This window comes from Alternaria novae-zelandiae (assembly GCF_023758075.1).
Source record: "Alternaria novae-zelandiae strain BMP 2774 chromosome Unknown scaffold_20, whole genome shotgun sequence".
NCBI lineage: Eukaryota > Fungi > Ascomycota > Dothideomycetes > Pleosporales > Pleosporaceae > Alternaria > Alternaria novae-zelandiae.
In genome coordinates this window covers 373,303-388,810 of record NW_026056980.1, presented here as the reverse complement: position 1 = coordinate 388,810, position 15,508 = coordinate 373,303, and the positions used below count along the sequence as shown (strand labels likewise).

Genomic DNA, 15,508 nt, shown 5'->3' with positions numbered 1-15,508 from the left:
AGCGTGAAGCCTGAACGCCAACCCCAGACGCGACGCCAACCACCCGGGTTTCAAAGGCGCGTCGAAAAAGTAACACAACAAGTTCTCTGACTCCAGAGCCCGATTCTAACCCGGGGTGATGATCCTGATGATCATAGTTGCCGGCACACGGAAACTAGCCTCAGACCCCCTGGCCACCCGTTCTCTCTCCGGATCTACTACTCGCGTTCAAATACCTCTTCCGCCGCCACCTCATACCAGCCCACCGACTCAAAGTCACACACGTCAAACATCCCGTCCCGGTAAACGCCGCAAAAATGGTGAAATACCACCCGCGACCTACAGCGCGCACCAGAGGATCAATGATGGCAGCAGACGCAGCACTAAACGCGCCACGCGCAAGCTGACCCGACGCGTACGCCGTGCTCGGTACTTCAGGAAACACATCCACGAGCAGCGCATTCGCAGTATGACTTAGCAGAGTAGCCAGTGCGGAAACGAAGAATTCCAGTACAAGGGGAACAGCGGGGTGAGTGTGTTGTTGCACCGTCCATCCATAGCCTGTTACCAGTGCCGTCTCGATTAGAATCAGCGGAATCATGTTCCTGAACCGAGCGCGTTCGATTGGAAAATCCAAGATGTTTGCTGGGTCGACTATCTCGGCTTGACGCGCATGAAACGCGCAGTTGATGTCCATGAGTTTGCCGGCTATCGTGCCGCCGATCGTCATGCCTGCCAGCGCAGGTAGGAAACTTAGTCCAATTTGAAGCTCGTTGTACTTGTATAGTTCTTTGAAGATGACCGAGTGGGCTACTTGGAAGGTATAGTAGATTCCGTAGGAGGAAGCGACCATCCAGAGAATCACAGCAGCGTCCGGATGCCGGATCATGCGTATGGAATCAAAGATCCTCGAGAGCGTCTGGGAAGGCTTGGGCATAGGAGGTCGCTCCGCAACAGTGGACGCCGCCTCATGGCTACCCTTCCGTCCGAGAAGCGATATCCAAGTCCGCCAAACCCCCGTCGCAGGCCTCCCTCCATTCCCCACAATCCCCCTCGACGTCTCCGGCAGCACAAACCCCACGAGAAGAAGACACAAAACCGCAATCCCCAACAGCGCCATGAAGACGCCCATATGCCCCGTCGACTTCATCGCCAACGCCCCACCAATAACCGGTCCAAACGCCGAAATCCCATTACAAGTCGACAACATCGGTCCCAACATCCCCCCTCTTTCCGACACCACCGCAACATCAGCCACAATCCCATACGCAATCGGCACCGTCGCCGAACCACCTATACTCTGAAACGCCCGTAGCGTAATCAAGATTGGATAACTGTTCTTGTTCAACGCGAGACCCAGACTCGCTAGCGTGTACGTGGTAACGAGACCGAGTAGTATGGGTCGGCGGCCATAGGAATCTGCCAGAGAACCAAAGATACCAGGGGATATGGCTTGGCAGATTGCGTAAACGGTTACGGTTAAGTTGATGGCTTGGATGGAGACGGAGAAGTGGGTGCTGAGGGTGGGGATGAGCGGGAAGTAGATTGTTGTTGTGAGGGTGGAGATTAGTTGGATTATGCCGAGGATGTAGGTTAGGGAGGTGCGGGTTGATTGTGGGAAGGCGGAGTAGGGCTCTGCTGCGTCGCTTGGAGTTGGCTGGTTGGTCTTGGATGCTGCATTCTTTTTGGAGGGGTTGTTTGGTGGTGCGGTGCCTTGCAGTGGTGTTATCTCTGGGGACGGCGGCATGATGAGCGGTGAGTATAGAGGAGTCCTCTACATCTCGAACTGTGGGCACGCGATATGTTACTATATGAAGAGAGAGAAAGCATGCAGTCCGGGGATAAAGTCTCGCTTACTCGACATGGAGCCGTGCTACCCGAGACGCCCAGTTCAACCATCATACATGATTGGAAGAAGAGAACCGTCCGGAGGAGAGTCGTCCGACTTGGCCTGCGCCCTACGTCGTCATTTCCCCAAGCTCGTTGGAATCCATGTGCCAAGATTAGAAGCATTCATCCCGGCCGCGGAATCCTTCCAACTGCCTCCGTCTCAAAACAGCAGGCCGATCGAGACAACCCGCAACATAACTCATGACATGGTCACCGCACCGTGAACCTACTGTCACCAGATTCATGCTCAATTGTAAGAGATCAGCCAATATCCAACCCCTCCCTCAGGACCCTTACCCTTCTTTCCAACTCCTCCGTGTCCCAAGCCCTACCCTCAACCCATTCCTTCACCTCTCTCACCATCTCCCACCATTCTCCCTGTTCACTCGTATGGCCCTTTTCCTTCGCTTCGTTCAACACGCGCCGCGCTTCACGCACAACGTGCCAAAAACGGTGTACCGTGTCTGCATCAGGGAACATCAGACTGCTTCCTTCTTTTTCACCTGGTATAGTTTGGGTGTAGTGGACGGGGAGGAGACGATGCGCCAGCGCTAGATAGTAGGGCTGGTAGAAGAGAGACAAGGTACTATTGTACCATTCACGGGGTTGATAGATTGCGTGTTCGAGGTGGTGGGGGCGGGCTAGGGTAGTTTGAAAGGCTGTCGCTACCACACTGAATTCCTCATCTTCATCTCCGTTGTCTGGCAAGTTGTATATCATCTCCATGGCTTCAGTCAAGATACGCAGTGAGCCGCCGCTAACCCGAATGAAGAAGACCGCGGCACTTAGTTCTTCACTTTCGGATTTCGTAGCAATGATAGAGAGGGTCTTGAAGGTTTCGACGTCTGTGATGGGTGGGGGGAAGTGGTGGAGTGGTATGTGAGGATTTGCGAGGATGACGGTAGGGTCGTGGTAGAGTATCCATTCTTTTTGATCTTCGATTGGTTTTTGAAGTTCGGTGATGATGAGAGACTGGAGGTAGAGGAACTTGTTCAGAGCGCCTCGCACTATAGGTGTTTGGAGAATGTGACTTGCGTATCTGAAGTTTTGGGTGTGGAGTTCGTCGAGGGCGAGATTGTCTCTATCATGTTGCCTGAAGTTGTATAATATGGTCGCTTTTGAGATGCGCAGGTCTGCTTGCAATCTTTTAGGAGTCCAGGGTATGGATTCGGGTATAGCGTTGGCGAGATTTGGGGTAGCAGGTGTACCCGATGGGACAAGGTTGAAGATTGAGCAACCAAACAATATATGCAGGCAGATGAAAAGCAGTATGCTTCCGATCAGTAGCCGAGTCTTGTTGCAGTAGAGGCGCAGTAATACAGGAGGCGATGGCATGTTTGTAGTCTCGATGCCTAATAATTTAACATCGGGAGAGAATGCGAAGCCCATAGTGTGGAGAGATAACCCGATAAAAGTCGTCACAATCAGCAGAAATTGACATTTCACTATTAGTGAAGGTGAGTACATCAACACGAGCTCATCCCGTCACCGTAAATGCATTTAGACTAGTGCGCCGTGTAGTGAAAGAAGGAAATTTATTCATTCAATTTCGTAACCAATTTTCGCGGTCCAGTCTCGCTGATACCGGTCCTGCAAACGCAGCACTTGAACTACCTAGGTAGGTAAGAGAGCAACTAACAAAAGCCTCTCAGGGTATACATATTCCGCGCATCGTCGCTCTGCTGCAGAGAGCGCGAGCCAACACTCTAGAGTATCTTACTCTGCCTTCTTCTCCTCAGCAGCCTTCGCCTCTTCAGCTTTCTTCGCCTCTTCCTCAGCCTTCTTGTCCGCCTCATCCTGAGCCTTAGCCTCCTCGTCCGCCTTCTTCTGCTCCTCGGCATCCTTCTTAGCAGCCTCTTCCTCTGCCTTCTTCGCATCTTCCGCCTCCTTCTTCGCGGCCTCCTCCTCAGCCTTCTTCTCCTGCTCAGCCTCCTGCTTAGCAGCCTCATCTTCCTTCTTCTGCTCCTCTTCCTGCTTCTTAGCCTCCTCAGCGTCGGCCTTGGCAGCTTCCTCCTCGGCCTTCTTCTGCTCTTCCTCTTGCTTCTTGGCCTCTTCTTCCGCCTTCTTGGCTTCCTCCTCAGCGGCCTTGTCGTCGGCGTTGTCCTCACCGTCCTTGTTGTCGTCCTGGCCGTCTTGACCCTCGAGAAGCGCCTTCAACTCCTCAGCAGCAATCTGTTCGTTGAGCTTGTTGTCCGCCTCGTCGTTCTGCGCATCCTGAAGGTCCTGGAGAGCACCCTGCCAGATAGCACCGAGAGTCGCAGCTGGGTCCTCGGCAACAGCCGACCAAGTGGGCTTCGCACCGAAGAGCTGGATACCAGCTGTCTTGGTGGGCATTGCGCCGTCCAACGCGCCAGTCGCGCCTGCGATACCGCCGAAGCCACCGAGCTTGCCGAAGGCGTCGCCGCCGAGAATGTCCTGGGCGATCAGCGTGCGGCTGTCGAAGACCATGACAGTCTGTGTCTCGCGGGCGCCGCGGTTAGCGACAACGGCGGACTGAGCGAAGATGTTTTGCTGGACTTGGTTGCCGCGGCCGTCGTCGATGGCGATCTGGATCTCCTGCACAACAAGGGTAACAGTGGCGACATCGCGGAACTGGTTCTGGAAGTTGCTCTTGCGGAAGAGGTTGTTGAGGTCGTTGTTGAAGCCGTTGTTGACCTGGTCGACAATGAGGACTTGCTCCACTTGCTGGACGACGGCTTGTTGACGTCCGTTGTCGATGATCTGGAGGTTCTCCTGTTGGATCTGGATTACTTGTTGTTGCTGGTTGAAGTTGTTGAAGCCGTCGATGAAGTTGAAGGCGCCGTCGTTGCCGTTGAAGCCGTTGACGACGGAGTTGAAGCCGATTTGGCGCTTGGCAGGGGTGTTGATGGGCTTTGCGGCTGTGAGGGTGGATTAGTATGTTGCGTCATATGATTGAGTGTTTGGTTTGGAGAACTTACCAGCGAGACCAGCCGCAAGCGCGATAGTAGCAATAGCCTTGATAGACATGTTGATGATGAAGTAGTCCTGAAAGGGTAAAGACGGTAGTATCGGGATTAAAAAGAAGGTAAAGATTAAACGTCACAGACGTATGTGTGTAAAAGGTTCAAAGAAAGTGGTAATAAGCAGACTATCAAAGTCGCTAAAAGAATCGAAAGCGGGAATTAAGGAAGGAAGGACTGAAGAAGGCCGGAAGAAGAGTGAGTGTGGGATGAGAAGGTAAACTCATGCGGCCTTCCATCAGCTTTTATCCAACCACTGCTATCGACAAAACGACGTCGTTAATGCCCAGGGAACACATCGATATGTCGGTACTTGCCTTTGCCGCCCCTGTATTACCGTAGAGATGTGACACACGTACCATCGTAGCCTTGGGTGCCTCAGTAACTCGCCACATGGACACTTTGCTACCGGCGCACTCCACTCCCGTATCTTGCCAAGACAGGTGATGTGCAACTAAAACGGTTGCCAAGATTTGCTTGACTGTATTGTCCTGATTGCCTTGCGACCTGAGGCCTTGTTGTATGAGCCTTGGTTTAGCGGAGCCGTGGTATCCGATCGGGAGCCAAGGCTGGGGTTGCTGCTTCATGCCTTAGCGACATCCTCAGGCAGTATTGTCGGCGATTCTCGGTCACACTGGGCAGGGAAATGGAACGCTGATCTGCGTGAGACGAGACTGTGCTTCCACCCGCTGCATCCGTCTCGTGGGACGACTTCAATCGGATATTCAGAGTCATCACATACCCAACCACCCGAAGTACCACTCAAATTCATTGCAATCGGATCATCACGAGACCAACGCACCCACAAGAAGAGAGATGAATTCCACCACCTCCCCTCCGCCTCCCCCACCCACCCTGTCGCTGCTTCATGCCTTAGCGACGTCCTCAGGCAGTATTTTCGGTGATTTTCAGTTACGCTGGGCAGGGGAAGGGGATGCTGATCTGCGTTGATCTGGGACTGTGCTGCGTTCAAGTGTGACTGTGCTTCGTGTGGAGATGGAGAGGATGCTTGGTGGTTGTGCGCGTACACACGAACGGTTGTCGTAAGACCACTATGCGATACCCAAGCTACCGTCATACTTGCTCTTGTCGATAGGAACGCGTTTTTTCATGCTGATGTTCGTGTGTCGATTCCATCATGCTGCCATATGCCGCCGCTCTCCCCCCATATGCACCCCTAACCCCCCAATCACAGCACCCTATATCACTACTCTTACTATTTTGCCCTGACTCTGCCATCGCTGTCACATCGCTACTTCCCGTTTGAAGGTGTCGACTCTGTCGAGGTGATGAGTGAACAACCACACGCTGCGACGCACCTGAAACCCCACCAGTTGAGAAAACGCACCAGCCACGTTGCAGATCACGCATATCAACGATATCGTATATGCATTAAGGTCAGGCCATGTGTTCGTCTTTTTCTCGGATGCCTTGTCTTCCTGAGGCTACGTGCTTGATCGACGGTAACAGGCTAGGTAGATCGTTCTTAGCTTAGGCTTGGTCGCGGGTCGGAGAAATGTTGACTCCCTGTCGTGTGTGTCTATATTTAGTTGGCTTGCCAACTTCTTCATCGCAGGAAAGCATGGATGGGTAGATGAAGAAGAAGAAGAAGAAGAAGAAGTGTCATATCGAAAGGTTACTCAACGTCAATTTCTGACCTGGATATCTACACACGACGCATCAATACTCCCGATAACCCTCCACTACACGCATGTAGTAATCGCGCTCCTCGTTCTTCCTCTCCAATGAACCGAGTCTTTGCAATCCATGTGACCAAAAGACGCTCACAGCAATCGAAATTCGAGAAAGCGAATCCCTCATTCCAACTTCAAAAACGCGCGCCATTGTATATAAACCCCTCTCCGGAACGCCTACTAATGCCTTCTTGCCGCCGCGCGTGTTACGACATAAAGAGAATCCTGAGGAATACCCCTCAGCTCCGAAGGGAGCCTGTAGGAAGAGTGAGAAACTGAGGCCAACTCGATAGTGCGAGGCAACTAGTCTCTTGTAACACAAAATTCATAGCTCCAAAAAGAGATTGAGAACCATTTTACTGGTAGACCGGACGGAGGTTTCTACTCATCATCCGAGTCGGTGTCAGTGTCGGTTTCACTCTCAGATTCGACGTCGCCTTCGGTGTCACTGCCGCTGCTGTCGTCATTGGTGATCTGTTTCCGCTTCTTTGGTGGGGCTCCGGTCTTCATTTGGTGCATCTGGCCTGCCAATGAATCTGTAGTTGTGTTAGCTTTGATACACGTGCTTCACAAAAGATCAATCTTACCCTCTTCTGGCTCGCTGATTTCGTCCTCCTCTTCTACCTCTTCCGCTTTACTGGCGTCCTCGACAACAAGGGTAACCTCCATCTTGGTGTCCATGCCGATGTAACTATCACAGATCATGTGCATGACAAAGGTGTAGCTGCCGGGTTGTGGTGGTGCGCCGAACTGCATCTTGAGAGTCTGTACGTTGTAGGTGGGGTTACCGCTCTCGTCAAGGATAGGCTTGTCGAAAGTCGAGAAAGTGAATGGTGGTACAGCGATACGTCCCTGCTTGCTGTCTGCGAGGAACACGTGCCATCTTGGCGCGTGGTCGCGAGCGTAGTATGGAGCGAATGCTAGAGGTGGTTGGATGGGCTTCTCTCCAGAACGGTCGTTCTTACGTCCGGTGATTGCTGCGACATCGCCTTCCGCGGGATCGATGTCTAGTAGGTCCTTCGGGTTGACTTCGGGGACGTTGGTGGCAGCGGTCGGGATGAAACGACCCTTGAGTACGAACTGGACCAAGCTGCTAGGTGTGACAAAACGCTCACCAACAACCTTGAAGAACGCCTTTTCGAGATGAAACATTGGGATGCGTGAGGCTACAGTCATGGCTGTGCTGTATTGTTCTTGAGATAGCAGACCAGACTTGACAACACGAGCCTTACGTTCAGCTTCGGGTATTTGCATGAACTCTTGGATAGTCAAGTGTGATTTTGCTCGCGCAGCCTCAGCCGCACTGGCAACATCGGGTGTGAAATGTGGCAGCTGCTCAAGCGGTGATGCGCCTGGTCGTAGAGCTTGGATGAGATTCTGGGAGGTCCTGTAAGCCGATAGTATCGCCTTGGTGTTGCCGTATGCGAGAGCGATAGCGGTGTAAGCTTCGTTGAGTCGGAGCGCGATTGGCGCAACCTCAAACTTCTCGTCGTTCAAAGTCTCGTCGTCCAGTTCAACGCGGCCAAGGTATGCCCACAACAAAGTCAGAACCTTGCGTCGCCGGCTGTCCTCCAGATCGTCTAGCTTCTGTCGGTCCTTCTTGGTGAGTGTTTGCGCAATGAGAGATCCAGAGTTCTCAGAGAGGACCTTCTGTTCAAGCTTCGAAAGACCATTCTCCGCTTTGTGTCCCGTGAGAACTTCGTTGAACTCCTCTCCGCTGCTGAGCGCGTGTATGACACCCACCTCGCCTTGGTCGTTGTCGTAATCGCGGAAGACCTTGCCAGCGCTGGCCACCAGGACTTTATCCTTGGTCAGCTTCTGTGTTCCGTACCACCACTTTCCGACTGTGTATGGGAGAATGACACCGAGGGCGAGCGCATAGATGAGCAGAACGTATTTGCCAGCTCCCTCCGTCACGAGCCATTGAGGTAGCGCAATGCCGATGCTGAAACTTTGCTTGCCGTCTGGATGACCGAATTCAAGGAAGTTCCGGCGGATCTCTTCGTCGGTAAGAGCCTTGAACGCCTTCACGACGTCGACCCAGTGGTCGTTGATGGATTGTATGGTAATGTTCTTCTCGGGGTCTGGGCGTGCCTTATCGGGGTGCATAGTGAGGGACAGTTTTCGGTAGTGCTTCTTGATCGCCCTCTCATCGGCGCCCTGATGTGCAAGTTAGCAGGTTGTCCAAAGCTCGCGACAGAGGCAGCGGTCGTACCGTAGAGACACCCAGCACCTCATAGGGATCCCAGATATCAGGCGTACTCCGTGTAGTAGTGCTGATGAGGTATATCATGGCGGCATTCATCGCCCATCCGCCCACCATGAGAAGACCCCGCTTTATCCTCCTCTCGAGTCGCTTCTGCTTTTTGCGCTGTCCTTGGATGAGATCGGCATGTTCGGGAGTGAAGTCGGACTCTATCCGCGATCCAGTGTTCTCGAGCTCTGGTCATGTATTAGTATGGCGTTGCGTGGAAGTGGCGAGGAGCGCGCACCTTTGCTTGATCTGAAGAATGAAATTGTAGTCGGAACGGTGACGAGAGTGGTAACGGTAAGGATGAAGTAGGGGAAGAACTGGCCCTGCTGGTTGTTAGCATTTGTTTATATTTATGGCGCATGCAAAGTGTACCTGTTCATCGTAGTTGTAATCTGTCCCGGACATGGTGAATGTCTGTCCTTACGGACGTGTCTGAGTACGCGAGAGAGCGACTGAAGGTGATTGCGGGGGTTTTCGACTACGATTCCAGCAGAAGGGAAGAAAAGTGATGCTAGGCCTGTGGCATTACAAAGAAGGTGGGGGCGGCGTACGAAAGAAGGTCGTGGCTACTTATTGAAGTTGTTCCGACCACTGTGTTCTTTCCCGCACCACGACAGATGGCCGCCGCGAGCAATCTTGGCTAAGCAGGGGTTACGATCACGTGTCAAAGCGCTCTCCGCTTACGTCACTCCCAACCATGGAACGCCAACAGCGTTTCCTCCACTGCGAAGACGAGGGTCTGTAAGCAGACGGCAAAGCCACAGATGATTCATCACTAGATTCAATGACTGCTGGTTGGCGACTTGAAGTGTGTTATTCGTCCAGTTGGACAAGGTGTATGCTATGCTAGGTACATGTGTCCTCTACGCTCAATGGCCCGATTTCAATGCTCCACGACAATCGTCCCATGCAATACGCCTATACAACGCCGTAAACCCACAAGGCTGCTCCTGGCGCGGCCTGATGTCCTCGTGAATGACCCAAATGTTTTCGTCCATTCGAGAGGTTTATGCCGCGGCTTCTACTGAGCCCGCCTCTTCTAGCCCGTTTGTACCGTTAGGTGAAGGGCTCTGTGTCGCTGCATCAAGAGGTGCGGCATGCAGTGCAGGCTTCTCGACGCCCTTCATCTTGCCGCTCCTCCTCTTCTCGATGGCAGCCTTGACCCAGTCGGCGACTTCTTGGTCTTCTACAGGCTCGATCGCCTCAGCAGGTCCCTGGTCGCCGGCAGCTTCGCCACCATCGGCCTCGGCTGCGGCTTCAACCTCCTCTTCGTCTTCTTCTGTAATTGTGTCGGGCTTCGCGAGAGGTGCAAGCCATGCGTGTTGAAGCAGCATGGCATATGTTGGCCGAAGGTTGGGAATCTTGTTCAAGCAGCCGCGTACAAAGTTGCGCGCCGCGTCAGAGTATCCGCTCTCGGGCAGATCCGGAGGCTCACCATCGACAATAGCCTAGAGAGAGTTAGTAGTTGACGTGGGAACACAATGTGAAAACTTACGCTGAGCTGACTGAAGATGTTGTTATACGTCTCTGGTGGGTATGGGTACCGCCCCAGAGCGCACTCGATGATTGTCAGTCCCAAACTCCAGATGTCGCTTTGTACGCTGTATGTGCCGCCTCCAGGGTTGGCGCCTGCTTGTGCGATGCCGCCTGAAGATATCCTCTCCGGTGCCATGTAACTTTGGCACCCGATGTTGGTCTTGGCAATACTGGCGACGAGATTTCCACTGACACCAAAATCACAGATCTTGATCGAACCCTTGGTGTTCATGAGAATGTTGGTAGGCTTCACGTCTCGGTGAATGATGTTGTGATCATCCTTGAGTGACTTCAGACCCATAGTCGTGGCCATGGTGATCTTGCGCAAGACGCCCTCGGGCACACCGTCGGCGTAAAGTTTGTCTATGGAGCCTCCGTCCATGAATTCCATACAGATGTACACCGCACCTTCCTGGAAGAAAGCACCGTAAAAGTCGACGATGAAGGGTGAAACGCAGCGATGCAGGACGTCGAGTTCCATGATGATAGCAGCGAACTTTGAATCGTCCAACTCGAGCCTCACTTCCTTCATTGCCATGACTATGCCGGTCCCCGCAGCTGGCTTCGCACTGGTAGGGCTCGCTTCTTCGCCAAATTCCTTTCGCGACGGCGAGCCTGGCGCAGCCTTGTTACCCGCTAGACCCTGCCCTGGCTTCCGCATTCGCGGTCTGCTATGTCTAACTTTGTATACTGTGCCGTAGTTTCCCTTGCCAAGCTCGTCTAGTGTATCAACTTCGTCCAGGGAGATGTTGAAGGAGGTACCGCTTGCGAATTGGACACCGTCAGAGTTGAGTACGGCCTTGCCGGCAAACTTGAGACTGCCGGTTTTGGTATCGACGAACTGAGAGAATTTGTCAAAGTGAGTTTCTTGTTTCTTCGGTTCTGCGCCTGCATCAGGTTCGGGTCCTCCGTTCATCTGCGAGAGGGTCAATCCGGGCTTCTTCTTGCCGGCGGGAGGAGCACCGCCTGCAGCTGGGGACGAGCCTGGCAATCCGCCTGGGAGTCCGCCTGGGAACCTCATGCCGCGCTTCTCTGCTATAGACTGCTTGGCAGGTGGTCCACGACCAGGAACTGCTGGTGCCGATTGGAAGTTAGTCGCAGGCGGTCTCACAGGCATCCGGAAGTTGCTGGGTACACCTCCTGGGTGAGGACCCGGCGACATGGGGTTACGGCTGTCGGGAGATGGGCCAGGACTCTGAGGCGCAGGCCCTCTACCAGGCAGACCAGTCGGCGGAGCGCCCTTTCTGCCGAGATGCACTGCCTGTATCCTGGCAAGGATGTCTTGGGAGACATTGAGACCGCTGCCTCGGCTTGAGATGGTAGGAGGATTCGAAGGACGGGGATTCCTGGCAGCGTTGATGTTTCCGAGTGGAGTTGAGGAGGATGTCATGGTAGGTGTCGCGGCTGATGTCGTGGATGCAGTTCGGGGAGGAGGGCGCTCGGCAGCGGGTTCGTCAGGCGGGGTAGCATCGGCGGTAGGACTCGAGGGTGCAGGTGAGGGCGAGGGACTATCGAAGACGGTATCGGCGTCAACTTCCGTGTCGGGGGTGGAGGGATTGGAGGCCATGGCGAAAGACAGATAAAAGTCGCGGCCTGATATTGGCGGGGTACTAGGGCGAGGAAACGGAAGAGGGTAGGGAGATAGGAATAAAAGGCGCAGGTGTGAGGTGAGTTCAGAGGCTGCGATTACACCGCGGAGGGAGTGACGGCGGCGATCTCAGCGGATCTGGTAGTCTGGTGGAGGTGTCGTGGTTGTGGGTTGTCTGGTAGCGTGCAAGCTGGAGCTGTGACGTGATGCTGCAGAGACGACAGAGTAGCGCGCAACTACTGGTGCTGCTGCAATCTGGAATGATTTCACAATGATGGGTCTGGCCACACGGTAACCACCATGGCGTACAGCGGAGATGCAGCTGGCAAAAGGGGCTCCCGCGATATTTCTAGTGCGGTGGCTTAGGGACAGTTCCTGCTTTGCGTGCGCCGGCCGCCTGTAAGCCTGCTTTCACCTGGCCTCAGACATGGGAATGCGCAAGCAGGGACTGCATCTACATGCGGTTAAGCAGCCCCGAACCGAGTCTCGCCAGCAGGATTGCGCGCGCAGAAGCAGTATGCGGTAATGACCAAGCCATGGGGAACCTAGCGAATGCTGCGTGTGTTGCTGCATTGCCCATCAGTCAAGACAGCATTCGGTGTGGCCGATGTCCTGCCAGTTTTCGATGTAGCTGCATGCCGCCCAGCCCGCCGACCTGAGGCGCAGGGACGCGGTAGATGCTGAGAGGCCCTGAGTCCCATCTAGGCGCTGGGTGACGATAAGCTCTAGCCCACCACGGCCGCGTGTGAATCATTTGCGACGTGTAGCTGGGCGATCGCTCTTCCTAACGACTTCCTTAACCCATTCAGACTTCCTCGTACAGTTCCTGCAGGGCTCGCGGCTCAACTTGCCTTTCCGCTAGACCTGGAGCGGGCTGTGACGTCGATCTCCGCCCATAGCGCGTCCGCAGCCAAGACGCGGTGCGCTTCAAGATAAGTCGTGTGTTTCCGTGCCCTTCGCGCCTTCGCGCCTTCCCAACAACACCTCTGGCATCGGCATGCCTTTCTTCTCGGCTCCCCAGGCCTTGCGCCTGCGCAGCCCTCCCACTTACTCCTCGGATTTCGTCGCCATGGCCTCCCAGTCGTACGAGTACGGCGACAATGGCATGTTCAATGTCTTCAAGAGCAACAAGCACAGTGCGCATCCCGACTTCGCCAACCTCACCCTACTCGTCTTCGAGGCTGTCATGGAGGTTGTCTGTGTCAGCGCGCCTGGCTACATTGTCGCGCGAATGGGCCAATTCGACGCGGAGAGCCAGAAGTTCCTCGCCAACCTCAACACGCAGCTGTTTACACCCTGCCTTAGTAAGTCACTACCTCCGATAACGATGACGCTTGTTTGTATCAGTCACCTTGATGGACTGTGTTTATGGGGCACTTCTTGAGCTCTTCATAACCTCCAAACCTCAGCTAACCACATCCAGTCTTTACCAAGCTCGCATCGCAACTGACGGCCGAAAAGCTGGCTGATCTGGCCGTCATACCCGTAATCTTCGTCGTACAGACACTTATATCCTACCTTGCCGCGCTCATCGTATCGAAAGTATGCAGGTTCAACAAACGGGCCTCTAACTTTGTGGTCGCCATGGCGGTATGTCATGTTCCTCAACCAGGCAAACAACACAAACTGACGTTCTCAGGTCTTCGGAAACTCAAACTCGCTTCCAATCTCCCTCGTCATTTCCCTCTCCAAAACACTGTCCGGTCTGCACTGGGACAAGGTTCCAGGCGACAACGACAACGATGTCGGCGCGCGCGGTATCCTCTACCTACTCATCTTCCAACAACTCGGCCAGCTCGTGCGATGGACATGGGGCTTCAACGTCCTCCTAGCGCCGGCCAGCGCCTACAAAGACGAAGATGGCGGCAAGAACAGCGCTATCGAGAACGGAGAGTACAGCGATGACGAGGCGCAACGTCTCCTCGATGACTCGCACTCTGACTACGAATCTGGCAACGTCACCAGCTATGCTACCTCCGCTGACTCCGACGAGTCCGACTCAGACTCTCTGTTCAACCGCGACGCTCAGGCAGAGACCGACTTCATCACACCCACCAACGGCAACGCAACTGTCCCGGGTCAAGGCGACATGAGCGGAAGCAGCAACGGCTATGCCAACGGTCACCTCAACGGTGTTCTCGAGGCGCACAAGAAGAAGCAGAATGCTCCCAAGGGCATCAAGGGAATGCCAAAGCGAGCTGGCATGGCATTGAAGCGCTCTGCCAGCACCGTCTCCGTCTCTACAACTCGCGCTGGAAACAGAGTCTTCAACGCTCTTCCCACATGGCTCCAGGGACCTCTTGCCAACATCGGCCATGTCTTGTCAAGGTTCTTCAAGGGCGTCTGGGACTTTATGAACCCTCCCCTCTGGGCTATGCTGATCGCCATCCTTGTCGCCTCCATCCCTCCGCTACAACACCTCTTCTTCGACCCAGGAACGTTCGTCAGCAACTCCGTCACGCGCGCTGTCAACCAGAGCGGACAAGTTGCTGTCCCCCTCATCTTGGTCGTCTTGGGTGCCAACCTTGCCCGTAACACTCTACCCAAAGAGGACCAGCATTCGATGGAAGACCCAAGTGTTGAGAAGAAGCTTGTGATTGCCTCACTAGTCAGTCGCATGCTTATCCCGACGCTTCTCATGGCACCTATGCTTGCTTTAACCGCCAAGTACGTGCCTGTCAGTATTCTCGACGACCCGATCTTCATCATCGTTTGTTTCCTACTCAGCGGAGCACCGAGTGCGCTGCAGCTGGCACAGATCTGCCAGATCAACAATGTGTACATGGGCGCCATGTCGAGGATTCTGTTCCAGAGCTACGTTGTCTGGATCCTGCCGTCGACTCTTCTTCTGGTCATGCTTGCACTGGAGACAGTGGAATGGGCCAAATGAGTCACATGTGTGTTGAAGTGTTAGTGCTTGGAAGGACGCAGCGCACCCTCCCGTGTTGCGATATGTAATTGGGTTTCAAAGCGAGGCGTTCTGGTACTGGGAATGGGTTTGGTAGTTGCATTGATTGGGACATGGCAGAGAACTGCAATGAAAAGCAGTTTGTATATACACTTTAACGTTGTCCCGGTGTTTGGAGGTTGTCGGAGGATGGCCTCTTCTTTGAACCGATCAGATCTTTCGTATCTTGGCTACGCTGAAGTACCGCGATCCGAGAGGTCTGATCGGTTCAAGGACGAGTCCATTCTACGACAACCTCTAAGCACTGTTGAGCACCTGAAAACAATTCGCCACATTGCGCTCAGCACCCTCGTGTCCAAGTTTCTGGCGTACCAAAACCTGACGTAGACTGCCAAGGCTGGGAACTGGAATCTCGGAGGCCGATAGCTGCCCAATAGCTCTGGAGATAGCGTAGGGACCAGCTACACACCACACTGCCGTCTGTTCCAGCGATGATGATGCTCTACCTTTGAAACTTCTATTTCAATCAAGATCTGGTTATAGACGCCTCGAGACTTTTCACATTCCTCTTCACCTCGTCTTCTCCCACCAGCGATCCTTACCGCCAATCAGCTTGGCACGTGGACCCTGAGCTCGCGTGTACTTTCTGGCGTTCCTGCCGCACTAGGTATCGATAAC

General features: G+C 54.0%; 6 protein-coding genes across 6 annotated transcripts; 1 reads left to right on the top strand and 5 right to left on the bottom strand.

Moving 5' to 3' along the window:
* Positions 1–160: 160 nt before the first annotated feature.
* On the bottom strand, positions 161–1,726 carry J4E88_008662 (uncharacterized protein; the record flags this gene model as incomplete). Its single annotated transcript, XM_049402271.1, has 1 exon — positions 161–1,726. One exon carries the CDS (start codon positions 1,724–1,726, stop codon positions 161–163), a length of 1,566 nt encoding a protein of 521 aa, XP_049251942.1.
* Positions 1,727–2,130: 404 nt separating this feature from the next.
* J4E88_008661 (uncharacterized protein) lies at positions 2,131–3,258 on the bottom strand (the record flags this gene model as incomplete). The annotated part of the gene is made up of 1 exon (XM_049402270.1): positions 2,131–3,258. The coding sequence occupies one exon, from the start codon at positions 3,256–3,258 to the stop codon at positions 2,131–2,133; it is 1,128 nt and encodes a 375-aa protein (XP_049251941.1).
* Positions 3,259–3,585: 327 nt separating this feature from the next.
* Positions 3,586–5,212, bottom strand: J4E88_008660 (uncharacterized protein; the record flags this gene model as incomplete). The annotated part of the gene is made up of 4 exons (XM_049402269.1): positions 3,586–4,748; positions 4,809–4,875; positions 5,105–5,178; positions 5,206–5,212. The coding sequence occupies 4 exons, from the start codon at positions 5,210–5,212 to the stop codon at positions 3,586–3,588; spliced, it is 1,311 nt and encodes a 436-aa protein (XP_049251940.1).
* Positions 5,213–6,925: 1,713 nt separating this feature from the next.
* Positions 6,926–9,203, bottom strand: J4E88_008659 (uncharacterized protein; the record flags this gene model as incomplete). The annotated part of the gene is made up of 5 exons (XM_049402268.1): positions 6,926–7,080; positions 7,132–8,704; positions 8,760–8,986; positions 9,037–9,121; positions 9,171–9,203. The coding sequence occupies 5 exons, from the start codon at positions 9,201–9,203 to the stop codon at positions 6,926–6,928; spliced, it is 2,073 nt and encodes a 690-aa protein (XP_049251939.1).
* Positions 9,204–9,805: 602 nt separating this feature from the next.
* On the bottom strand, positions 9,806–11,901 carry J4E88_008658 (uncharacterized protein; the record flags this gene model as incomplete). Its single annotated transcript, XM_049402267.1, has 2 exons — positions 9,806–10,246; positions 10,294–11,901. 2 exons carry the CDS (start codon positions 11,899–11,901, stop codon positions 9,806–9,808), a joined length of 2,049 nt encoding a protein of 682 aa, XP_049251938.1.
* Positions 11,902–12,919: 1,018 nt separating this feature from the next.
* J4E88_008657 (uncharacterized protein) lies at positions 12,920–14,812 on the top strand (the record flags this gene model as incomplete). Its single annotated transcript, XM_049402266.1, has 3 exons — positions 12,920–13,226; positions 13,346–13,512; positions 13,562–14,812. 3 exons carry the CDS (start codon positions 12,920–12,922, stop codon positions 14,810–14,812), a joined length of 1,725 nt encoding a protein of 574 aa, XP_049251937.1.
* Positions 14,813–15,508: the final 696 nt, after the last annotated feature.